Raw genomic sequence first — 25,096 nt, 5'->3', positions numbered from 1 at the left:
GTTTCTGGTGAACCCAACCTTTGAGGTGCTGCGAAGTCCTGCGTGGGGAGGAACAGTTATTGACGCAGTTGGTTGTCGTTCGATTAGTGTCATTTCCGATCCCATCCTCCAGGCTGGGTCCTGAAAGACAGTGTATGACTGCACCTTGTACTGTTCCTCCATTCCTGTACCCTTCAGGACACCTCTTCAGGTTGTCCACAGAGACAATTTTAAGAGATTGCTTGCCATTTGGCTGGTTAGCAAATATTTTGACAGTTTTTTCATTAATAACAGAATGTATTTGAACAGTTTTCTTCCACTTAGGTCTCAAACCAGATTTCTGTTCAAACTTTTTCTCCTGAACCCACTGCCCCGGTTACGGGTTGCCAAGCTTTGTTTGTTACCTTTTTTTTGTCTATTCTTCGCTCTGATTTGGACAGGTTGAGTGAGTGGGCAAATACATGGCAGATGCAGTGTAATGTGGATAAATGTGAGGTTATCCACTTTGGTGGCAAAAACAGAAAGGCAGATTATTATCTGAACAGCGATACATTGGGAAAGGGGGAGGTGCAGGGAGACCTGGGTGTCCTTGTGCACCAGTCGCTGAAAGTAAGCATGCAGGTGCAGCAGGCAGTTAAGAAGGCATATGGTATGTTGGCCTTCATAGCGAGAAGATTCAAGGACAGCAGCAAGGATGTCTTGCTGCAATTATACAAGGCCTTGGTGAGACCACATCTGGAGTAATGTGTACAGTTTTGGTCTCCTTATCTGAGGAAGGATGTTCTTGCTATGGAGGGAGTGCAACGAAGGTTCACCAGACTGATTCCTGGGTTGGCAGGACTGACATATATGAAGAGAGATTGGGTCGATTAGATTTGTATTCGCTAGAGTTTAGAAGAATGAGAGGGGTTCTCAGAAACCTACAAAATTCTAACAGGACTGGACAGACTAGATGCAGGAAGGATGTTCCCGATGGCAGGGGAGTCCAAGACCAGGGGTCACAATCTAAGGATAAGGGGTAAGCCATTTAGGACTGAGATCAGGAGAGATTTCTTCACCCAGAGAGTGGTGAACCTTTGGAATTCTCTACCACAGAAAGCAGTTGAGGCCAAATCATTAAATATATTCAAGAAAGAGATATAGTTCTTAGAGATAAAGGGATCAAGGGATACGGGGAGAAAGCGGGAACAGGGTACTGAGTTTGGATGATCAGCCATGATTGTATTGCATGGCGGTGCAGGCTCGTAGGGCCAAATGGCCTACTCCTGCTCCTATTTTGATATGTTTCGATGATCCTTTGATCAATTTTATGAATTTGATCTGTTATTTCTTGTTTCAAATCTAATTGTTGCTGTCGGGTCAAGGAGTCAAAGTGTAGAGGTAATAAAAGAACCATGAGTAAGTGGTGTATGCATTTCAACACCGTACATTAAATAATACGGTGTTCTAGGGAACACTGTCCCTGATGCACACTTGGGCACATTATTTAGTAATAGCTGCACCTCCGGAATGATGGCAGCCCACATATTCCCTCTGATTCTCAACAGTTTGGTCAATAGCTTTTTTACTTCCTGATTTTTACATTCCACCAGTCCCGCTGACTGCGGATGATGTGATGTGCTGTGCTCTAACCCGGTCCCCCTTTGCACACAATAGTCTTTGGAAACAAAGGCTCCGTTTTGATCAGAGTGTGGGACTTTGGGTGCACCAGCTACAGTAATACTGTTAGTAATAGCATTGACCAAGTCATAGAGTCAGAGAGAGAGATACAGCACTGAAAAAGGCCCTTCAGCCCACTAAGTCTGTGCCGACCATTAACCACCCATTTTTACTAATCCTACATTAATCCCATGTTCCCTACCACATCCCCACCTTCCCTCAATTCTCCTACCACCTACCTACACTAGGGGCAATTTACAATGGCCAATTTACCTATCAACCTGCAAGTCTTTGGTTGTGGGAGGAAACCGGAGCACACGGTGGAAACCCACAGTCACAGGGAGAGCCTGCAAACTCCACACAGGCAGTACCCAGAACCGAACTCGGATCGCTGGAGCTGTGAGGCTGCGGTGCTAACCACTGTGCCGCAGCTTTTGTGGGGACCAGCCAACAGAAAGAAGTGCAGCCATCAACACAAACGAGAACATGTTTATACCCCATTGATGGGGGAAGTGGTCCAATGAAATCAACAAAAAAATTCTCAATTGTTTTATCAGGCTTCACAGGAGCCAATGGTGGCGGTTTAGTAAGTGATGATTTGTTGATCAAATTACATGGCTCACAATTTGCCACATAGGTTTTACAGGCTTTAAGCATGCCTGGCCACCAATATAAAGGAGTCAATTTGCAGAATGTTGTTGGGCACCACTATGTGCCTGAACTATACCCTTGGAAGCTGATTTTAGAAGCTGTTCCCAATTGCGACTCGGGGGCACTTCCCTTGGGCAACTTAACCAGTAAAATACCAGTCGGTACCCCGAATAGAAGTACTTTGATGGATATTCTTTTGGATTCTCTTTCGTTGGGTCTAATAGCTGAATGAGTTCCTCATCCTGATCAGCTGCCCGTTTTGCCCTAGTGATTACATTAACTATGACAGGCCCCTCTCGAGGGGGTGTCATGCAGACTGAATGGTTTGCCTGTCCATCTGCAAGACTGTTGCCCTTTGAGTGTACTGAACCAGTGGTATGCCCGGGTACATGAATTACCTGACAATTATGTTTATCCTTTCATAAATGGAGAATATCTTCCCACAATGATTCGTATTTTATGGGTTTACCTTTATGATTGGTAAAGCCTGTCTGCTCCCAGAACACTCAGTCTTGGTTGTAAGCCTGTTCAAAATCTGTTCAAATCAATGTCGGCTTAACTGGGTCTGCCTTTTCTAAAGCATACTGTAATGCTGCAGCTTCAGCATACTGTGCTGTCCGTTAGCCAAGGGGTATGGATTACACTGCCTCCGGATAGAAAGAATAAGAATCCTGAAAGGTACCTATTACTATCCCCATCCCAGATGAGGATTGTTGGGATGTCCCTTTTCTAATCATCATTGATAAACCATCACAGTAAATAAGCTGGTGATAATCTGTAAGTGGTTTTAGAGGTACTTGTTTAACTCCCTCCTCGGTATCATCAACTTCCATAACAGAGAGGAGTTCTAAGTCCATGTCTGAGGATAGAAATTTAAAAATGAGTGTAGGATCATTCAAAAAGGAGGCCCATTTGTCGTATCGGATTTGAGTGGTTCTTCTCTCATCAGAAGCCATTCGCAAAACTCATCTTAAGTCTGGTATTTCAGTATAAATTGGAATGGGGTGTATCGCTTTAATGAGACACTGAACTATCTTTCTTTTTTGTTGTACTGTCTTTCAACATTGGAAAAATCATAAGAATGAAACTGAACTGGCACAGTGCGATTTTCATGGTAAAAAACTGCAACTGCTACTTTAGGAAATATTTTAACATGAAGATTAAGGGGGATCTGCAAGTCCCTTCGCTGCAGATCTATAGCCTTCTGTACATCGCGGCACAGTTGCTGTAATTTAAAGTAATCATCAGGGGAATAAATGAATGGACCTTTACTTGCCTTGCCTACTCTAGCATACAGAGGTGCTGAGAGCTCAGCAAAAGTTGGTGTAAAAGATCTCGCAAAGTTCAGGAGTCCTAAACTTGCCTGCAGATTTTTCAAGGTTCGGGGATATTGAATTGTGTCTGGTTTCTTTTTATAGGACTGAGTTAATCCCCTCCCGTTTTCAGTTATACGGAGGCCTAAGAAATCTACTTTCTCTTGGATGAACTGACTCTTTTTAATGTTGATCAGGTATCCAGCAGCAGTGAGCCAGGATAAAAGTGTATCAACAGCCTTGTGTTGTGTTCTTGGAGGTCGTTATGTGAAACATAAATGTCATCCACGTAAGAGTTAACATTGGGCAGGTCTTTTAAAAGATTGATAACATGAGCCAGAAAAAAGAACGGGACTGTTTTGAAATCCCTGGGGTAATCTAGTCCAACAGTATTGAAAGCCATCAGAGGCAGTCATCGCAGTCTTTTGCCAGTCAGATCCTTTAAGTGGGTGAGACCAAAAACCGTTAGCCAAATCAATACAAGATTTAAATTTTTCTCGTTTTGTGCCGGAAAGAAGGGCAGTGGAATTCTGCTGCTGATCAGTGTTTGGCATCGAGACTTTATTAAGAGATGTGTAATCGACTGCTAATCTCCATCTGCCATCAGGTTTAGGGACACCAAACAATGGTGAATTGGTTCTAGAGGGCATTTTTATTAGGACACCTTGTTCCTCTAAATCCCTAATAGTGTTGAGTAGATCTAATTTCCCTTTATGATCCTGAATAGACCACTGTTTCCTGGGCTTGTGCCAGCCTGCATCAAGAGAGTGAGGTTCTATATCTACCTTGCCACATTGATTCGGATGACGCTGTAGATAAACGTAGTACTTGTTTAGAAGCTGTTCCAAGAGACCTTTACTCCCCCCCACCCAGGCAGGTGCGGTCTAGCTGAGCCTGAATATTTGTTGTTTGGTCATCTTGGTCCGTGGACGCCTCCACAGGCCTGTGGACGTGATCTTAAGGAAGTGTTTAATATCAGGCTGTCCTATAATAAGAGGGCAAACTAAATCAGGTATCAATCCCACCTCTAGGGTGGCCGTAATGCCGTAGATAGTAACAGGAATTTCATAAAAGTCAATCAGCTGTGTCTTACACTGTGTGAATCCCCCTACTGATAACTGATAAATCAGGCTCCCCAAATCTGACCACTGAGTTTTTATGATTACAGGATCCATGACTGAGTAATCAGCTCCTGTATTAAAGAGTGCCTGTACCTATTCAGCAGTGGGCAGTGTTGCCAGGGCATAGGGGAATTCAAGAGACCCTGGCTGGGTGCCAGCCCTTCATTGTGGAGAGTCATATTCTTCCGAGTCCTAACTATCAGCCCTGTCTTGATTGCCGATGACTTTAACTGACGTCCGCCCCTCCCTCTTAGGAGTCTCACGCTTTCCTGATCCCTTAGGTGGTCTATCAGAGGACTTATAGTCATGAAGATCGCCCCCTTGAGGTGGATGCCGATCCTGTCCAGAGTCTTTCTGATCTCTGCCCCTGTCAGCCCTGGATCCTCCCGTCAGTGTAAAATTCATCCCCATAGGATCCCAGCTGACCCTGCTATCTCTACGAGGTGTGGTGCTAGACCGTTCCGGGGAGATATGCTGCTCGCGCTCCTAGCGAGATGGTGGTGCAGACCCATCAGAGCGCCCAGCAGATACCAAAAGAACGAGTCGGCAGGCGACTGGAACGAGAAGAAGCCTGGGTCTTGTCCTGTCCCTGTCTGTGTGAAGCAGAGATATTGTCTGTATTATTTTTAACCTTAGGATCTGGTTGGACCACAGGCTTAGTATGGGGCAGACCCAGCAAGGTATGTTTCGAGCGGATAATGCGTTCAACATTATTCCACCTCTGCTGGTCATCAGGATAAGCAGATAATGCACCTTCACAGGCTCGTCTAAGTACTGAATTCTGATACTGGTTAGCCAGATAACCGTGAACAGTTTCCCAGTTTCCAGTAAGGTCCTTGCCTAATCGATAGGCGGCTACCAAACCATTCAACTTGACTGTATTTTGAAGGATTTCTTTGATTGAGCCCATAACATGCCCACCCTGAGTTGCATTCAGGAGGTGGGCATAAATTTGAATCCAGTTGTTGCACCTATTGGTTGGGGGGCTAGATCAGAGTTTAACATCATGGAGAGCAAGTGTCAAGTCTATCAAGGTTGTTTAAAATCCATCATGTTTTATCTTGGTTGCTTAGACCAGGCTTGCCACACATGGCATATAAAGAGTTAAGATTCACATTGCCTAGGGGCATAATTTGAGACTGCACAGGCTGTCGCACAGACAGAGGAAAGCTTGCAGCACCATCATTCGCAAAAGCCTGGACAAGGGCCTGTTTCATTTGAAGGTGATGTATTAGTCGCTGTCTATAATTCTCTCGCAAATTCTGATCACGAAACTAATTGTGAGGAAGCCATCTGATCCGAAACCCATGGCCACCACGCACGTAGGGAGACCCAGGACCTACTATTCTACCATGGATGCCCCCACCCTGTCGTGCACCAGTCATTAGGCCACCCAATTGTGCAGGCGTGCACTTTATCATTAAGGAATGTTGTGGGTCTGGGGTATCAGTGTGATTATCCCACCGGTTATGTTCTATCCTTTCCACCAGGGGGTCAGCCACAATAATACCATGAGCTCTAACTGAACCATAGGCATCAAAATTATCAATCTCAAAGACAACTACCTGATCTACCTGAGGCAGTGGAATGGGATTCTGTAATCTACTGAAACAAGTTGATGGATAACCCAACGTGAAAATTAAGCCAATCCCTTCAACATTAGCCATTATGTCTGAACGGAATGAACTATGAGTTAGAATGTGTCAGGATCTAATCGCAGCTAGGATTTAAAGTGAACTTTAAAGGAAATTTGCAAATCTTAAAAGTAGAATGATGGAGTTCTGATTTAAGATGCACACATCGTGACGAGATTGCCGACTCTAGATACATAAATCTGGGTCTTAGTACCGCTGGCAGTAAAACACTCCTTCCGGACTTACAAATCTAGAATAAACATTAAAGTCAAATAGATAAGTACAGGATTCTGTTAACAACAAGACACGTTTTAGACGCCAAGGAAGTGATTTATGACTTTAGCCCCTTATAGGGACTAAACCAAATCAGGCGTACATCCCTATGAATCTCCTTTGATTAAGTTCAAACCAGACAAACTCTTATAGACACTTATTTGGGTCCAAAGAACTGAACTAGTTTTCCCTCAAAGGAAGAAAACTAACAGAGAATATTACAATCTTTCGGATAGCCTATTTTTAAAATAATTATGGCTAAATCATAAATATCCCAGATATTAAAAGGGTCTGGGAAATTCTATTCAATACATATCTCTCCACTTAGACACACAGAGAGGGGTTCTTGCAGTTGTATACAGAATGCTACAGGAGACAATTTATTAACTTTTATATATTAAAGAATTTAACACTTTTAAGTGGATAAGTGTACTACAGTATCAAAGATTACCAGGAGATGTAAAACATAATCTTATTTCTAAAATAGAATCTAAAAGTTCAACCTTGACAATGTTACAGCAAAATATCTTAGAATATCCATCAAAATCCAAAGTAAACAGTTAGTTAAATTCCCCGAGTAACCCTCCTGCTTGACAAGGCAAAACACTCTTGGTTAAGAGCAGAATTCTCTTGTCATGCAGTCAGCCGTTCTTACCATAGGTTGAGAAGCATTGATGAGGAATTTCAATACCTCAGATTTTTTGATTCAAAACTCTCACGTTTATACTGTTTCTAATCTATTAACTCATCTTTTGGAATGTAGGCATTACCTTTCTGTGTGTGTTATTTCCCGCTTTCATTATCCATATATGGTAATATCTTTAGCTACTTATTCCCAATTAATTATCTGCTGAGAATTCCCTTCTCATGAAGTTATGAGCTTTTGTCTGGTCAAAATGTTTGTAGTGTTTTATAGTAACACCAAGACATAACTTTATAAATGTGTTTTATACTTGAAAGACTTTTAATTAAATTTGTGCAGTAACTGGGTTTTCCTTTTTGGGTGAAATTAGGTTTACGTGGCATCTGTTTTTCTAGGTAACATTCCATTTTGTGATCCATCTTCTTTGATGGTACTTTGTACCATCTCCTTAAGTCAGTCTGTCTATATCATTAACATTATCAACTAATTAGGATTATAGTTATCAGTACGGACCACATATAGCGTGTCTCGGTATGTTTCCAAAGTAGTAGAGACCTTGGAATGGATTTTTTAACTTAAAAGGCGTTTCTGGTACACATCCCATTGTAACAATGATGTTTATGGATTTTTAACTCTGCCCTTAAAGGGAATTTCAGTGAGTCTTGAAAACTGACCATTTATTCAATCTTTAATTCTAAAAGGTATAACGTATTAATTATATCTAAATTCTACATAATTAAGCCTATTATACCTATATTTCATCACAACATTGTTGTGGATCTGGAGTCACATGCAGGCCAGACCAGGTATGGACAGCTGATTTACTCCCATGAAGGGCATTAGTGTTTGACAATCTGGTGCTTTCATGATCATTATTAATGAGACTAGTATTTTATTCCAGATTTATTAATTAATTGAATTTAAATTCTCCCAGCTGCCATGCATTTGAACTCATGTCTCTGGAGCATTAGTTTGGCCTCTGGATTACTAGCCCAGTAACATTACCACTCTGCTACCATTCCCCCTGGCAAGAAAGGTAAGCTTCCAAATATGGGGTTGCAGGGTCTGCTTGCAGGAGAGACTGGTGATCCTGCCTCTGCCTGCTATCCACGTATTCATGCAGAAGTCACTGGACAGTGATCAGGAGTGAGAAGCCTGGCTAATTTTCTTTTTCATATTCCTTAGCCCAGAGCACTGAGGCAAATTGCAAGTCCCTAATTGCTGCACCGGTTAAGGTCAGGTAACTGAACATAGAAAGAGAATTGAACCAGGGAATGTATGCTTCTGTGGTTTGCGAAGACAGAGGTTGGTGCCTTTTGCAGATAAGAGTGTCAAGAAATCTGTCTTTTTCTATACATGGTGGTGGCACTGGTATTTTCGGTGATGACATCAGGATTATTCAACAGAAACTTGCGATTTAAGTTTGAATTTTGTTTTAAATTGCTTGAGATGTAATTTTTGTGTGACACGTCCCCTGAAAATCTGGGTCAGAACTGATAAACTCACTCAGCTGAGGGAGCCAGTGACACTTAGGACTTGAAACCTTTCAGCCGGGAGTCAAATGCCCAACAATTTGAACTGCATGAATGCACTAATTTGAAGGGTTTTGTTGAAAAGGAAATGACTTATGTTGTTCGAGAAGTGAAAATTGGATTAAGACAGAATAACAAAACAAAGCCTTGGAAAAGGAAATAGGAAATGTAATTTTATAAAAACTCGTCCGTTTTCTTGTAATATGTGTTTATGTCCAGTCATATTCACTGATCAATAATATAAATTCTACCCATTATGTTGCTGCAGTAAGAAACAAATGTCATTGAGCAACAGATAAGTTTAGATTTTGCTCCCAGATTTTAGTGCATTAATATGTTTGAAGGATTGTATCACATCCCAATAATGTAATTAACCATGGCCACAATTCCTTTGTTTTAATGAAAGTAAACTGTTATTATATCTATCCACTTCAAATTAAATTATATTTACTTCTAAATATTGAAAATACAGTGTAGAACTTATGGGAAAAGTTGACAGTGAAAGTATTAGGAAAAATAAACAAATTAAAAAGTTTGGGTGGATAAATATTGTGGGCGGCACAGTGGCGCAGTGGTTAGCACCGCAGCCTCACAGCTCCAGCGACCCGGGTTCAATTCTGGGTACTGCCTGTGTGGAGTTTGCAAGTTCTCCCTGTGTCTGCGTGGGTTTCCTCCGGGTGCTCCGGTTTCCTCCCACATGCCAAAAGACTTGCAGGTTGATAGGTAAATTGGCCATTATAAATTGCCCCTAGTATAGGTAGCTGGTAGGGGAATATAGGGACAGGTGAGGATGTGGTAGGAATATGGGATTAGTGTAGGATTAGTATAAATGGGTGGTTAATGGTCGGAACAGACTCGGTGGGCCGAAGGACCTGTTTCAGTGCTGTATCTCTAAATCTAAATATGTACAAGGTAGTGTTTTTTCTTTGTACTCTGTTGTACTTTATCTCAAGGAGCCCTTTAATATTGACAGATTCCTCGAGATCCACTGTAAACCACAATTCTGTGAATTCCAACATATATTGACATTCTCCATGACACCTCCTGTCCTAAATTATGAAAGACCTTGCCAGGTAGAAAAGCAGGGTTTTCCTCTTGGAAAACATTATTTTAATGCACAACTCTAAAAATTGTCAGTGTCAGTAAATGCCACAAATTACAGAAATCTGAGGAATAAACAAAATTGATGACCTTCCAAGTATCCAATAACTTCAGTTTAAAAAACAATGGTGTAAGATACAGGAGGTTGTGGTCCTTGCAGTTTCTCGGAATGATAGCTCACTGACAGTATGTCAACTTTGTGTCCCTGAGAATTTAGAATAGAGGAGTGTTAATGAAATTATTATGCTTTGTACACTTGAACTGTGAAAAACACCCACTGTTACAGTGAGATTGAAGTAATAAAGATAGTCACACAAGATGCATATAGGCATAAGCATTGGCGTGTATTTGCTTAAATGCAATATTTCCATGTTGCATATTTCTCCTAATATGCAACATTTTACATTGAAGCAAGGTATTAAAAATAAGACTGGCCATTCTTATTCTTTGATTAGTCCCCTTCCTTTAATGTGATCTTGATGGGTTTTGTCACTTATTTCAAGGTGTACTTCCTTTGCTGTGTCAGGTAATTATCCTTGCCTTATCTTTTGCTTTTTCCATTTAAAAAATCTGTTAAAAGTCACTTGTTTCAACATTTCCAGTTTTTTTGCAGTTTATGTGGAATGAGATTATGTACTTATTGAGTGTGATTCAGACTGACGATGGTCAGTGATGATGGTGATGATCAAACCATCTTGTTTTACGATGTAGCTCATAAATCCTGATTGTCCTCTTTTGCCCAATAGCCCTTTTTAAAATTTGATTTTGTTTTATTTGTAAAGCAAAACATTTCAAAATACGTTCATAAAATTGCTTTTTAAAAATATCTGATTAAGAAGTTTTTGTTTTATTTGGCAGGTCTAGATCCAGGCAAGCATCTTGGGAAAACATTGGATCAGGTAGAACCATATCTCAAACAGGTAAATTTGTCTGCAAATTTCAGGAGAAAAGGGAGAAGATAAACTTAATAGGGAATCATTGTGCAGTTTCTGCAAATCAGACTGCAAAACTGTGGACACCAATATGAGTAATTGCTTTGAATGAACTTTATGTGCGGCTGCTGAATCTTCCACAGGATCCTATGCAGTTAAATCAACTCGTATGAGTTCATCAGAATGTTATGTGCGCCTGTGTCTGCAAAACATGCTGGTGAAAGCTAATTGCAGTGAATTATTTTCTAAAGGCAGACTGCCAACTGTTGAATTTGGATCTCAACTGTTCCTTCTGATTAAGGGTGATGCAGGGCTTGGGCTAGATGGTGCCTAAGGTTTGTAAAAAACTAAACATCTGACAATGTTTTAAATAAATCGCTATTGAAATTTGGCTTTGGATTCAAAAGAATATGTTCCTTTTTCATTTAGCCTTAAGATCAAATTATTAAAACCACCTTTTTGGTATTATCCTGAAATATGTGGCTGTGAATTAAGAAAAAAATTAGATGACCACCTTTGGTTCAATCTCATCAGTCAAGTATTTTATCCTCTTCATACATAAATCCTATCATCTATAATTTTGTCCTTTTACTCCTTGATTTGAAGTGATTGGAGATTCTCAATTGTTGGGAAAGTTCACTACATCAGAACGGCCTACATGGCAAGCTGTTTCTATCAAAAAGAACTGAGGTCTGGCCTGGACCTGTAGCTCTTCTGTTAAATTGAGTCATGTGGTTTATGGGAGATTACAGCAAAGAAATTTCTTAAAGAGGTGCACTCCCTCTGATTTTTTTCCCTGCACAGGCCATTGCGCCTATTCTACTGTACTTGTATAACTGCATTCAAAGAGTAAGTCCTCTAAAGTTAGGGACATAAGTTTCCTTACAAATAGAAAATCTAAAATTTGCTTTTGCAGCAAAAGTAAAATGTCCAATCTTAGACTTTCATGTGCTAATGCCAAGTATCTTTCCTAGCTATAAATGATACGTTTCCCAGATCAGCATCTCCTGTCATGAAACATTGGAATCACTGTTGCAAGTATCAGTCAGAACAGAAAAATAAAGAAAAGAAACAGCATTTCAGGAAGATGATCATAGCTGCAAAGATTACCAGTTTGCTGGATGATTTGAGGCTACCACATTTCCAGTTGAAAAAAGAAACTGGATGACTGTTCCCTTGAATCATTCCAAGGTTTCATAATGCCCCTGTGTTTTAATAGGAAGAGTGGATATTGCTACGAATAGCCTATGTATCACACAGCAGTTCAAACTTGTGGAAAAATTAAGAGCAATACTCGGCTAATTGAAAAAGTAATTTCAAAACAATTCTAATGTGCTCCAAGGTTCCATTTTGGACCTGCTAGTCTTGATCTATATGCTGCCCCTTGATGATATCTGTAAGCATGAGGTCACCTTTCATATGTATTCTATCGATACCCACCTTTGCTTCTCTGTCACTAGTCTTGATTCCAAAATTATTGCTACAATCTATGATTGCCCATCCATTATCATCATCATCATTATGAATGAGCCAGACTTTCGCCAGCTAAGCGTCGGCAAGATCGAAGCCGGGTCCCTGCCATAGATGTTGTGCTTTGGCATTGATCCTACACTGTTCTGGGATGCTCGCTGAAGCTTACCACAACAGCATGCAACCTTATGTTCAGCTTGATGCTAAGATGAGCTTTAAACCCCATATCAGTTCACTACCAAGTCTGTCTACTTCCACCTCTGCAATATTGTCTATCTTGATTTCTCCTTCATTGCCATTGCCACTCATTTATACTCTTGTCACTTCCAGACCCTCTTTTTCCAATGACATCCTTGCCAGTCTTCTTAGTTCCACCCTAAAAAAACTGCCTTATTGTTTGATGTTTGTATCATATCCTGTAAAAGTTTTACTCATCTACTTCTCTTGCTAATCTTCATTGGAAACCCAATCCTTAGCACAGCAACTTCAAAATCTTCATCCTTATCTATAAATTCTTCCTGGCCTGTCTCTTCCTTTGCTCTGCAATCTCGTGCAGTCATCTGACCTTTTCCGATTCCCTCTGCTTTTCCAACTCTGATCTACTGAGTGTTCACAGAATCACATAATTGTTACAGCGCAGAAGGAGGCCATTTAGCCCATTGTGTCCGTGCTGGCTCTCAGAATGAGCAATTCACCTAATGCCATTCCCCCACCTTCTCCCCGTATCCCTGCACATTCTTCCTTTTCAGATAACAGTCTAATTCCCTTCTGAATGCTTCGATTGAACCTGCTTCCATCACATTCTCAGGTCCTAACCACTCATTGCGTGAAAAAGTGTTTCCTCATGTCATTTTTACTTCTTTTACCACTTTAAATCTGTGCCCTCTTATACTCAATCCTTTCACAAGTGGCAACAGTTTTTCCCTATCCACTCTGTCCAGACCCCTCATGATTTTGAATACTTCTATCAAATCTCCTCTCGGCCTTCTCTTCTCCAAGGAAAACAGTCCCAACTTCTCCAATCTATCTTCATAACTGAAGTTCCTCATCCCTGGAACCATTCTCATGCATCTTTTCTGTACTCTCTCCAATGCCTTCACACTTTTCCTAAAGTGTGGCGCCCAGAACTGAATGCAGTACTCCAGCTGAGGCCAAGCTAGTATCTTATACAAGTTCAACATAACATTCTTGCTCTTGTACTCTATGCGCCTATTAATAAAGCCTAGGATACTGTATGCTTTATTAACCGCACTCTCAAACTGTCCTACCACCTTCAATGACTTAGGCACATATAAAACCAGGTCCCTCCGCTCTTGCACCCCCTTTAGAGTTATACCCTTTATTTTATATTGTCTCTCCATGTTCTTCCTACCAAAATGAATCACTTCATATTTTTCTTCATTGAATTTCATCGGTCACTTGTCCATCCATTCCACTAACTTGTCTGTTCCCTTTTGAAGTTCTACACTATCCTCCTCACGGTTCACAATTGTTCCAAATTATGTATCATCCACACATTTTGAAATTGTGCCCTGTACACCAAGGTCTAGGTCATTAAGATATATCGGGAAGAGCAAGGATCCCAACACTGATGCCTGGGTAACTCCACTGCAAACCTTCCTCCAGACAGGAAAACATCCATTAACCACTACACTCTGTTTCCTGTCACACAACCAATTTTGTATCCATGTTGCTACTGTCACTTCTATTCCGTGAGCTATAACTTTGCTCACAAGTCTGTTGTGCTGCACTGCATCAAATGCCTTTTGGAAGTCCATGTAAACCACATCAACAGCATTGCCCTTGTTGACCTTCTCCGTTACCTCTTCAAAAAAACTCCAGCAAGTAAGTTAAACATGATTTTCTCATAATGAATCCATGCTGGCTTTCCTTAATTAACCCACATTTGTCCATGTGACTATTAATTTTGTCCCAAATTCTCAATCCATGCTGACTGTCCTTGATTAATCCATCCCCTTATAAGTAACAGTTTATCCTGTCTCTCAGAATTGATTCCAATAATTTTCCCACTACTGAGGTTAGACTGACTGGCCTGTAATTATTCGCTCTATCCTTCGCTCCCTTTTTAAAAGGAGGTGCAACGTTAGCAGATCTCCATGCCTCCGGCACCACACCTGCATCCAGTGAGGACTGGAAAGTGATGGTCAGACCTTCTGCTCGTTCCTCCCTGGCTTCTTTCAACAAGGGTACATTTCATCCGGCCCTGGTGATTTATCCACTTTCAAGGATGCTAATCCCATTAATACTTTCTCCTTATGTCTATCACATCCAATATTTTACACTCCTCCTCCTTAACTACAATATCTGCATCGTCCCCCTCTTTTGTGAAGACAGACACAAAGTATTCATTCAGAACCATATCAGCTTCTTCCACTCCTACACATAGGTTACCTTTTTGGTGTTTTATGGGCCCTACTCTTTCCTTCGTTATCCTCTTGCTCGTAATGTATTGATAAAACATCTTTGGGTCCTGCTTGCGATTATTTCCCAATATTCTTTCATGCCCTCTCTTTGCTTTCCTAATTTCCTTTTTGATTTCACCCCTCCGCTTTCTGTACTCCTTTCCGCTTTCTGACGTATTGAGTTCTCGGTGTTGGACATGAGCTGTCCTGTTCTGCTTTATCTTACCCTGTAAGCTCCTTGACATGCAGGGAGCTCTAAATTTGGTTGTCCCACCCTTTTACTTTGTGGGAACATGTTTACAGAGAAACATAGAAAAATAGGAGCAGGAGTAGCTCATTTGGCCCTTCGAGCCTACTCTGCCATTCAATACGATCATGGCTGATCATCCAAACTCAGTACCCTGTTCCTGCTTTCTCCCCATATCCCTTGATCCCTTTAGCCCTAAGAACTATATCTAACTCTTTCTTGAATATATTTAATGATTTGGCCTCAACTGCTTTCCATGATAGAGAATTCCACAGGTTCACCACTTTCTGGGTGAAGAAATCTCTCCTGATCTCAGTCCTAAATGGCTTACCCCTTATCCTTAGACTGTGACCCCTGGTCCTGGACTCCCCCGCCATCGGGAACATCCTTCATGCATCTAGTCTGCCCAGTCCTGATAGAATTTTGTAGGTTTCTATGAGATCCCCTCTCATTCTTTTAAACTCTAGCCAATACAAGCCTAATCGACCCAATCTCTCTTCAGACATCAGTCCTGCCATCCCAGGAATCAGTCTGGTGAACCTTCTCTGCACTCCCTCCATAGCAAGAACATCCTTCCTCAGATAAGGAGACCAAAACTGCGCATAATACTCTAGATGTGGTCTCACCAAGGCCTTGTGTAATTGCAGTAAGATATCCTTGCTCCTGTACTCAAATCCTCTCGCTATGAAGGCCAACATACCATTTTCCGCCTTAACTGCCAGCTGCACCTGCTTACTTTCAGCGACTGGTGCACAAGGACACCCAGGTCTCACTGCAACCCCCCCTTTCCCAATCTATCGCCATTCAGATAATCTGCCTTTCTGTTTTTGCCACCAAAGTGGATAACCTCGCATTTATCTACATTATACTGCATCTGCCATGTATTTGCCCACTCACTCAACCTGTCCAAATCACACTGGAACTTCTCTGACTCCTCCTCACAGCTCACACTCCCACCCAGCTTTGTGTCGCCTGCAAACTTGGATATATTACATTTGATGCCCTCATCTATATCATTGAGATTTATTGTGAATAGCTGGTGTTCTAGCGCTGATCCCTGCGGTACTCCACTAGTCACTGTCTGCTACTCAGAAAAAGACCCGTTTATTCCTGCTCTTTATTTCTTGTCTGCCAACCAGTTCTCTATCCATGTCAGTACCTTACCCCAATCCCATGTGCTTTAATTTTGCACGCTAATCTCTGATCTGGGACCTTATCGAAAGCCATCTGGAAGTCCAAATACACCACATCCACCGGTTTTCCCTTATCTATTCTACTAGTTACATCCTCAAAAAAATTCCAGTTGATTTGTCAAGCATGATTTCCTTTTCGTAAATCCATGTTGTCTTTGTCCGATCCTGTCACTGTTTTCAAGTGCTCTGCTATTACATCTTTTATAATGGACTCTAGCATTCTCCCCACTACTGATGTCAGGCTAACCGGTCTATAATTCTCTGTTTTCTCTCTAGCTCCTTTTTTAAATCATGGGGTTACATTAGCTACCCTCCAATCTGTTGGAACTGTTCCAGAGTCTATAGAATTTTGAAAAATGACCAGCAATGCATCTAATATTTCCAGGGCCACTTCCTTAAGTACTCTGGGATGTAGATGATCAGGCCCTAGGGATTTATCAGCCTTCAATCCCGTCAATTTCCCCAACACCATTTCCCTGCCAATACTGATTGCATACAGTTACTCCTTCTCACTAGACCCTATGTTCCCCAACATTTCTGGGAGGTAATTTGTGTCCTGCTTTGTGAAGACAGAACCAAAGTATGTATTTAATTGGTCTGCCATTTCTTTGTTCCCATTATAAATTCCCCCATTTCTGACTAAGGGACCCACATTTGTCTTCACTAATGTTTTTCTCTTCGCATAGCTATAGAAGCTTTTGCAGTCAATTGTTATGTTCTCTACAAGCTTACTCTATTTTCCCTTCTTAATCAATCCCTTTGTCCTCCTTGGCTGAATTCTAAACTGCTCCCAATCCTCAGGTTTGCTGCTTGTTCTGGCCATTTTATATTTCTCCTCCTTGGATCTAATACTATCCCTAATTTCTTTTGTAAGCTATGGTTGAGCCACCCTTCTTGTTTTATTTTTGCGCCAGACAGGAATGAACAATTGTTGTAATTCATCCATGCCCCCTTTAAATGCTAGCCATTGCCTATCCACTGTCAACCCTTTAAGTACCGTTCCCCAATCTATCACACCCAACTCACGCCTCATACCTTCATAGTTTCCTTTATTTAGATTCAGGAGCCTAGTCTTGGAATCAACTCTCTCTCTCTCTCTCTCTCCACCTAAATGAACAATTCTATCATGTCATTCTTCCCCAAGAGACCCCGCACAACAAGATTATTAACTAATCCTTTCTCATTACACAATACCCAGTCTAGGATGGCCTGTTCTCTAGTTGGTTCCTCAACGTATTGGTCCAAAAAACCATCATGTACGCACTCCAGGAATTCCTCCTCTACAGTATTATTGCTAATTTGGTTTGCCCAATCTATATGTAGATTAATAGATTAATAGCACCCATAATTACAGTTGCACCCTTACTGCATGTGTCTCTAATTTCCTGTTTAATGACATCCTCTACATCACCACTGCTGTTTGGGGGTCTGTCTACAACCCCCACCAACATTTTCTGCCGCTTGGTATTTCTTAGCTCCACCCATACAGATTCCACATCAGGATTCTCTGAGCTAATATCCTTCCTCACTATTGTATTGATTTCCTCTTTTACTAACAACACTACTCCACCTCCTTTCCCTTTTTGCCTGTCCTTCCTAAATAGTGGATACCCCTGGATGTTCAGTTCCCATCCTTGGTCACCCTGCAGCCATGTCTCCGTAATCACAACTATATCGTATCCATTTACATCTATTTGCGCGGTTAATTCGCCTACCTTATTGCGAATACTCCGTGCATTGAGACACAATGCCTTTAGGCTTGTCTTTTTAACAATCTTAGTCATCTTAGCATTACTTCACACTATGGCCCTATTTGTTTCGTGCCCTTGATTTCTATGCCTTCCACTTTTACCTTTTTGTTTCCTGTCTTTCGTTTCCTCCTCCTCAGTCTCCCCGCTCAGGTTCCCATCCCCCTGCCATTCTAGTTTAAATCCTCCCCAACAGCACTAGCAAACGCTCTGCGAGGACATCGGTTCCAGTCCTGCCTGGGTGTAAGCCGTCCCGCTTGTACAGGTCCCACCTTCCCCAGATCCGGTCCCGATGTCCCAGGAATCTAAATCGTCCCTCCTACACCATTTCTCCAGCCATGCATTCATCTGGTCTATTTTCCTGTTCCTATACTCACTAACGCGTGACACAGGAAGTAATCCTGAGATTACTACCTTTGAGGTCCTGCTTTTTAATTTAGCTCCTAACTACTTAAATTCATCTTGCAGGATTTCATCCCTTTTTCTACCTATGTCGTTGGTTCACTCTAAACCCCTTGAATCTCCCCTTTGAGTGCTTCCCACTGCTTTGGCACTGATTTACTTTCAAGTACCTGTTTCCAGTTCACTTTCACTAAATCACTCCTCAACTCAGTAAAATTGGCCTTGCCCCAATTGATAACTCTAACTCCTGTTCTGTCTTTGTGTTTTTCCATAATTATGTTAAAACTAACTGAATTATGATCACAAGGGCATTAGTGAACCAGTTGGGTTTTTACAACAATCAATGATAGTTTCATGGCACCATTACTGAGACTAGCTTTCAATTCCAGATTTTTTAAATTAATTAATTGAATTTATTAATCAATTGAATTTAAATTCCACCAGCTGCCAGGATGGGATTTGAACCAGTGTCTCCAGGGCATTAGCCTGGGCCTATAGATTACTAGTTCAGTGACATTACCACTATTCCAACATCTCCTCTTCCTTCAAGCGGCCATCCAATTTCCTTTTGAGGTCATTGATTGACTCTGCTTCCGCCACCCTTGTATTTGATTCCATTTGTTCAGATCATAGTGACTTTTTAGGGAATTACGAGGCATGATCATTTTTCCCAAGCACTCGATCTGATGAAATACAATCACAAAGGGTTGGTGCAGATTTGCTTGGAACTTCTGCATATTGAGCAGACAAGTTTTACAAAAGCTTTCAGGATGAATTGGTGCCTTGTTTGCTGGAGGCAGGCTTTAACCTAGTCTCAAGGCACTTAAAATTCATTGTGTATACTTTGACCATTAAAATGATACAACCTGACAAGGAGTCAAGAAATTTGATTCACTGTCTCATCGGTCCAACCAGGTGGTACATGCTGGTTAAAGAGAGCTAATGAGCAGGCTTGTTTTGTCAACTATCAGAATGTCACATTTGCTTTTATGGTTTGGCTCTAACACCACATTAAAACAATATAAAAGCATATCTAGCGAATACATGAACTTTCCATCTTGTTTGGTCTCTTCCTAAAGTATGCTTGGACTTGCTGGTTGATGATGTCAAGGGGTCAAGAAAGTATGTGATGCATAGACACATGTGCATTGATAGAGCATGTAAAGACATGTTAGACTTGATTCTCTGTTATCTTACATGACATGTAAGCCAAATACCATCAGGTTAATTGGCTTATAGGACCAGACCTGAAAAGGCAGCATCTTTCGAACTATACCTTCATGTAACTAACTACTCTGCTTCTTGGATAACCTCAATTACTCTCCAAAGGAGGGAGGATTTTCTTTCCAAAATGGATAAAAGAAGCTAGGAACCAAATGTTTCTACTTCAAGTTGATAGCCTGCTGGTGAATCAGAAAGCCTGGGATTTGCTGGAATAAGTGTCTTCAAAGACACCTTCCATATGGCCTGTTTATAACAGTAAATGGAAAATATTTGCCCTTTGATGCCAAGAGCATCAGAACAACCCCTACTGTTTGTGGTTTCTATGTGATTCTTGACTACTTCAGTAGTCTGATTGATTTTGAGTTGAAACCTTAGTTGGAGTACATGCCATAGCCATCTCATCTTTTCACGCTTCTGTTCAAGATAACCCAGTGGCTGTACATTCCATGCTGTCATACTTTATGAGAGGATTAAACCAGATGATAGAGAATTTTGATAACAAAGAAATGTTTAATGTTGAAGTCTTATTCTTTAAAATATTCATAATTAGTAGTGTTTTGAAGGCTGCATGTGGTGAAAAATGTATTACTATGCTGTGATGCCATTGATGTGTAGTGCTTCTTGTATTTAAAACAAACTCTGGGCTATACATGTAAAAAAAGAAAAAACACCATCAAAATTAAGGTTGTTTCAGTTTTGAACATGTATCAGTCAGGGCAACAGAAACAAAACTGCTTCATCAGAACACAGCATAGTGTGAATAATGTCATAGCACTGTTTCTGTTTTGAGAAATGTTTATTCACATATAAATGTATCTATTATTGCAGATTTCTCAGAAATATGGAGTGCATGTGTGTGGAGAAGGCGGAGAGTATGAAACTTTTACACTGGATTGCCCTTTATTCAGGAAGCGAATAGTTGTGTAAGTGTTGTTTCCTCAGTTGAATAGTCCATCTCAGTGCATTCATGCACTATTACGCAAAGGCACATTGTTATCAGGAAGAACAATAACAGTTGGCTGATCTCCTGTTTAGTAAGTTTTTTTAAATATAAATTTGCTGTACTTTCAGGAAATTATAATACATTTGTGCCATTGCAACTACTTTTCTTTAAAATAAAGTTAATAGATTTAGTTTTGTGTTGGCAAGTTTGCAAGTATGCTTCAATTTGGATAGTTGGGCTGAATTTTTGTTTCGGGGTTGGGACTATTTCCGGATTCCATTTAGGGACAGCAGACGCGGTGAGGAGGCAGGAGCTGGACACAGCTGGCCCGATTTGAAGGACGCAGGTTATTGAAGGATTGAAGAGAGAGGAGAAAGCAGGCCAGCTGCAGGGCAGCCTCCTGAGCGAGGGCAGCCTCACAATTTTCAGATGCCTCCCTCGAGGTTCTTCTGGAGGCAGTGGCTACATGGCAGAGCATTCCATTTCCAGAGAGCGGCAAGAGAAGACCGGCCAGCCAGACGAAGTAGATAGCTGGAGATGGCACGTGAAGTGTTCAGCTATAGCTTTGTCGCCAGGGCATGGGTACAGTGCTGCAAGCGCTTCAATGACTATCTGAGTGCTGACAAGGTGAGTGCAATGCGACAGCCAGATGACATGACTGCAGTTCTGTAGTGACCAACTCACCCACGAGCAGAGCAGCCTGAGGGCGCCTAGTGCTCCATAATATTGAAAAGATGTGATCCCACGAGCATTATTGAGCCAGCGGATAATCTTCCACCAGAATCACTTGTGGAGGAGGCGTGACTAACTGCACTGAAATCACGTGTCTGAACCATAGGAAATTGTGAAGGAGGGCAACATGGTCTTGACTCTCTTGCTCTTGACCTTGCAGGAGAAACAAGCTCACAGCTCCAGAGAAAGGGATGGGGAGTTCAGGTGAGAGAGTATCCCATCTAGCAGTTCTAACGTCCATGGATGTGGCGGCCCATCAGAAAGTCAGCGATGGCGAGATGGGAGTCCGTCCAAGAGGGTGAAATGATCTTGCCATCTCTAGGTTAGTTGAAAAAGTGTGGCAGTTGGAGACTTGCCTTCCAGCAATGTTGAAAATAGTAGAAACTCTACGCTTCATGTGCATCTTAGATTCCCTCGCTCCCTATGAGGAAAGTGAGTTTCTGAGTCACTCGTCTCCTAGTTTGAGGGGCCTTCAGGAGAAATGTGCCTGAATTAGTGTGGCCGGGCCTCCATTCCATCCTGATCAATGCTTTGAGGCCTCAACCGGACCTGTGGAGAACCTTGAAAGGTTGGTTCCCCCTGTTGTACTATTTCCTCATCCTCCGAGGAAGTATGCCGCTCCTCCATTTCTCCTTCATTCAGGTCCACACCTCTCTGGCGGGCAATGTTGTGAAGAGGACAGCAGACCATTACAATCCAGGAAGCCTTGAGGGAGTACACTGGAAGACTCCCCCACTGACTGGTCAAGGCACCGGAACTGCATCTAGAGGAGTCCAATAGCCTGCGCAGTGGTGGCCCTTGTGCGGGATGGCAGTGGTTGTAGCGCATCTGTGCCTCCCTCAAGGGTTCTGCATAGGTGTTAGCAGCCATCTCGTCAATGGATAGCCCTTGTTCCCTAGCATTCTCTCTGGTGGCATAAACAGCTGCAGCACCTGCGGGTGCCTCCGGTTGAAGGTGTCATGGCAACTGCTAGGATACTGTCCACAGACCTGCAGGAAATGCTTAAGGTGGTCGCATATGAGTTGAACGCTGAGAGAGTGGAATCCTTTCCTATTTATGAATGCCTCTGACTGCTGTGCTGGTGCTTTGATGGCCACATGGGTACAGTTGACAACCCCCTGCACCTGAGGGAATCCAGCAATGAAGGCAAATCCCACAGCCCATTGTGCCTGTGTGGCCCCATCAGTGGTGAACTCAGTGTAATTCGATGTCCTCTGAACAGAGCATCCATGACCATGCTGTGATGGGCAGCTGATTGTGAGATGCCTGTCACGTCCGCTGCTGCTCCTTGAAAGGACCTAGAGACAAATAAATTTAATGCCATTGTCACTAACGGCTATTGGCAGGACATGTCCATGCGACTGATGAGGGTGAGTGCCCTCCACCAGGGCACATAATTCTGCTACCATCTGCCTTGATGGGTGCATCCTTCAGCGACACTGATACTCTGTCAGATTATCCGATGTAGAGGATATTGATTTTGTTCCCTCCCTGCTCCTCGTGCATCACCTTTGCGTGCCTCAGGACCAGTGGGCTGTATTTGCTGTAGGAGCAGCTGTTCCTCATCTCCAACTTCAAGTAGCTTAGCCCCATGTACACGGATGGCATTCCTTGTCTCCAGAAGCACTATTGCAGCTGCCTGGATCCCCTTGCTATGCCCCACTAACCCCTGGAGGATCACTCTTCCCCAATTTGTCAACTGCCTACAGAGCTAACACTGTCACCTCTGCACACTCAGTGACCACCATGTAGCATTGCTTGAGCTGCTTTCTGAGCCTTCCCCCTTTTATGCACCAATATTAAATGGACCCACCTCCATGACTGGCTTCCAGCTGCAATGCCGCCTTCTGTTCAGGGGTGTTGTTGCGACCCTTTGTTCCCCATAACTCCAAACCAAAATCACTTTCTTCCCTTTGACAAGCTCTTAAGTGGCTTGTTTGCATGCTGAACCTCCACGGGGCAGTTTGCCGGTGTAAAGGTCCTGATGCCTCTTCCAAAATCACTAAGGCAGAACTGCATCGGAAAGCCAGCATGCCACTTAGGAATGCAAAACTGCAGCCTTGCCCGCATCCGGTCCTGCCTCTCAGCCAAACAAAAATTCAGCCCATTGTGTCCAGCATTCAAATCTTGGATTTCATTCAGTGTCATGCTGACCGGTACAAGGTTTCTACTTTGATTATTTTGCTGCAAAATGTATGTTTGGTAAATTCCTTTTTGTAAACTGCAAAATTTTAGAATGCAAACATTTTGTTTTATATTGAAATATTCACTTATTTCTGGTAGAGCATTATTTTGCTGTCACAACATATAAATTTACTGACAGAAAAAAAAACATTTTGATAGGGTTGTTTCCTTGTAACTGCAGAGACACAAATTAGCTCACTTTTAACACATTACCTGATGGTGGTTTCATAGAAAATTATTTTGGGACTAAAGAAACCATTTTGAATCCAAAAGTGCATCCAAGACTGTCTTCTAAATGGAAACTTCCTCACTGAGCTACTATTGGTTGAATAGTATATGTTGTTATGAAGGTGCTTCTATTTTTACATTTTTTTTGAGGATTCGTGTGTTAGAATTGTGGAGATGGATTCATTGGAGAACTGAAGTAATTCCACAGATGTTGGACTTTGTTTTTTAAAAGAGGTCTCCTGAAGGACACTTGAGGCCTTGTTTGAAAACAAACTTGACTGGAATTCACATGCCTGAAGCTCAATATCGAACAGAAACCTTGGTGACTTGGGGGAGATGTTTACAGAAAAGTGACATGTCACGATTTATGAGGGTCAGGAGGTTCTGACTTGCCATTTGGTTTCGCTTCTGAGATATTTTGACTCAGTTGGGGTGTGGACTGTGTTTGAAAGCAGTTGGAGATCAACCTGCCAAGAGGGAAACACCCAGCTTTCCTCCTTCCTCATGTCTCTGTGAAATGCTGCGTTTCTCCTGAGAAGCTCCTGGCAAACTTGCCAGATTAATTCTCTACACCACCTGAAAAGAGCTGCTCCAGTAAAGATCCCAGTGACCCATCTACGTGTACGAGGATGCCAGACTGTATGCCATTTTGGGACACAACATATCTCATCTGTTTTCTGAAAGAATTAACAAGTATTTGGCCAAAGTTTTTTGGGGTTTTTGTTTTGTAGAACTCTAAATCTCTGTTTTTTGGTTAACCTGTATGTGTGTGTGTGAGGGATAAGGGAACTTTCGTATTTCAATCTATGTGTTAATACTTTGCTTCATTACTGGCTAAGTCTTGTTTTATAATTGACCTGATAATTTTATTGTTTATTAAAGAAACCTGGTTGGTGTATTTTATTCTGGGATAAAGAGTAGAGGATAGACCGTATTGGTAACTGGCTAAACATTTAAATATATGTTGTGACCTGTGGAGAAGTGGAACTAGAACTGCACTCCTCCCACCTTGGTCATAACAAATAATTGGGGGTTCACTGCGGGATAACCCAAAGCCGACAATGTGCAACTGTAAGTATTAATAATTGGAAAGGGAAAAGGAAAAAAACAGGTTTCTTGTGCATTGGAGTAAAGTGTGCAATACCGGAATGTCTTTGTCAGTTGCTACGACCTTTCTGGAGAAGGAGGACTTATCCCTGAGTGGTTTGAGAAACTTAACCAAGGTTAAGCTAATAACATTGGCAGCAAAATTGAAGTTAGAGTTGAAACCAGGAGCTAAGAAAGCAGACATATTTGAAGTAATAGCATGGCATTTGAAATTGGAAGAAGAAGAAGGCAATCCAGATGGTAGTTCAGTTGAATTAGCTAGGATTCAGTTGCAATTGGAAATTAAAAAACTTGAGCTTGAAAGAGAATTGACAATGAAGAATCTTGAACTTGAGGAAAGAGAAGAAAAGGAATTTG

At 41.8% G+C, this 25,096-nt stretch overlaps 1 protein-coding gene across 6 annotated transcripts in view; it reads left to right on the top strand.

The window, feature by feature from the left end:
- Nucleotides 1–25,096, top strand: part of dph6 (diphthamine biosynthesis 6) — a 391,285-nt gene that overhangs the window by 164,172 nt on the left and 202,017 nt on the right. For all 6 annotated transcript variants that reach the window (XR_010975725.1, XM_068039383.1, XM_068039384.1 and 3 more), the window contains 2 exons: nt 10,765–10,826; nt 20,374–20,468. Coding sequence is in view for 5 of the 6 variants with exons in the window: in XM_068039383.1 (XP_067895484.1) it covers nt 10,765–10,826; nt 20,374–20,468 (157 nt within the window). In the remaining variant the exon portion in view is untranslated. The remainder of the gene's footprint in view (nt 1–10,764; nt 10,827–20,373; nt 20,469–25,096) is intronic.

The sequence above is a fragment of the Heterodontus francisci genome, chromosome 9 (genome assembly GCF_036365525.1).
Source record: "Heterodontus francisci isolate sHetFra1 chromosome 9, sHetFra1.hap1, whole genome shotgun sequence".
Lineage (NCBI taxonomy): Eukaryota > Metazoa > Chordata > Chondrichthyes > Heterodontiformes > Heterodontidae > Heterodontus > Heterodontus francisci.
This window is presented reverse-complemented; position numbering and strand designations above follow the sequence as displayed.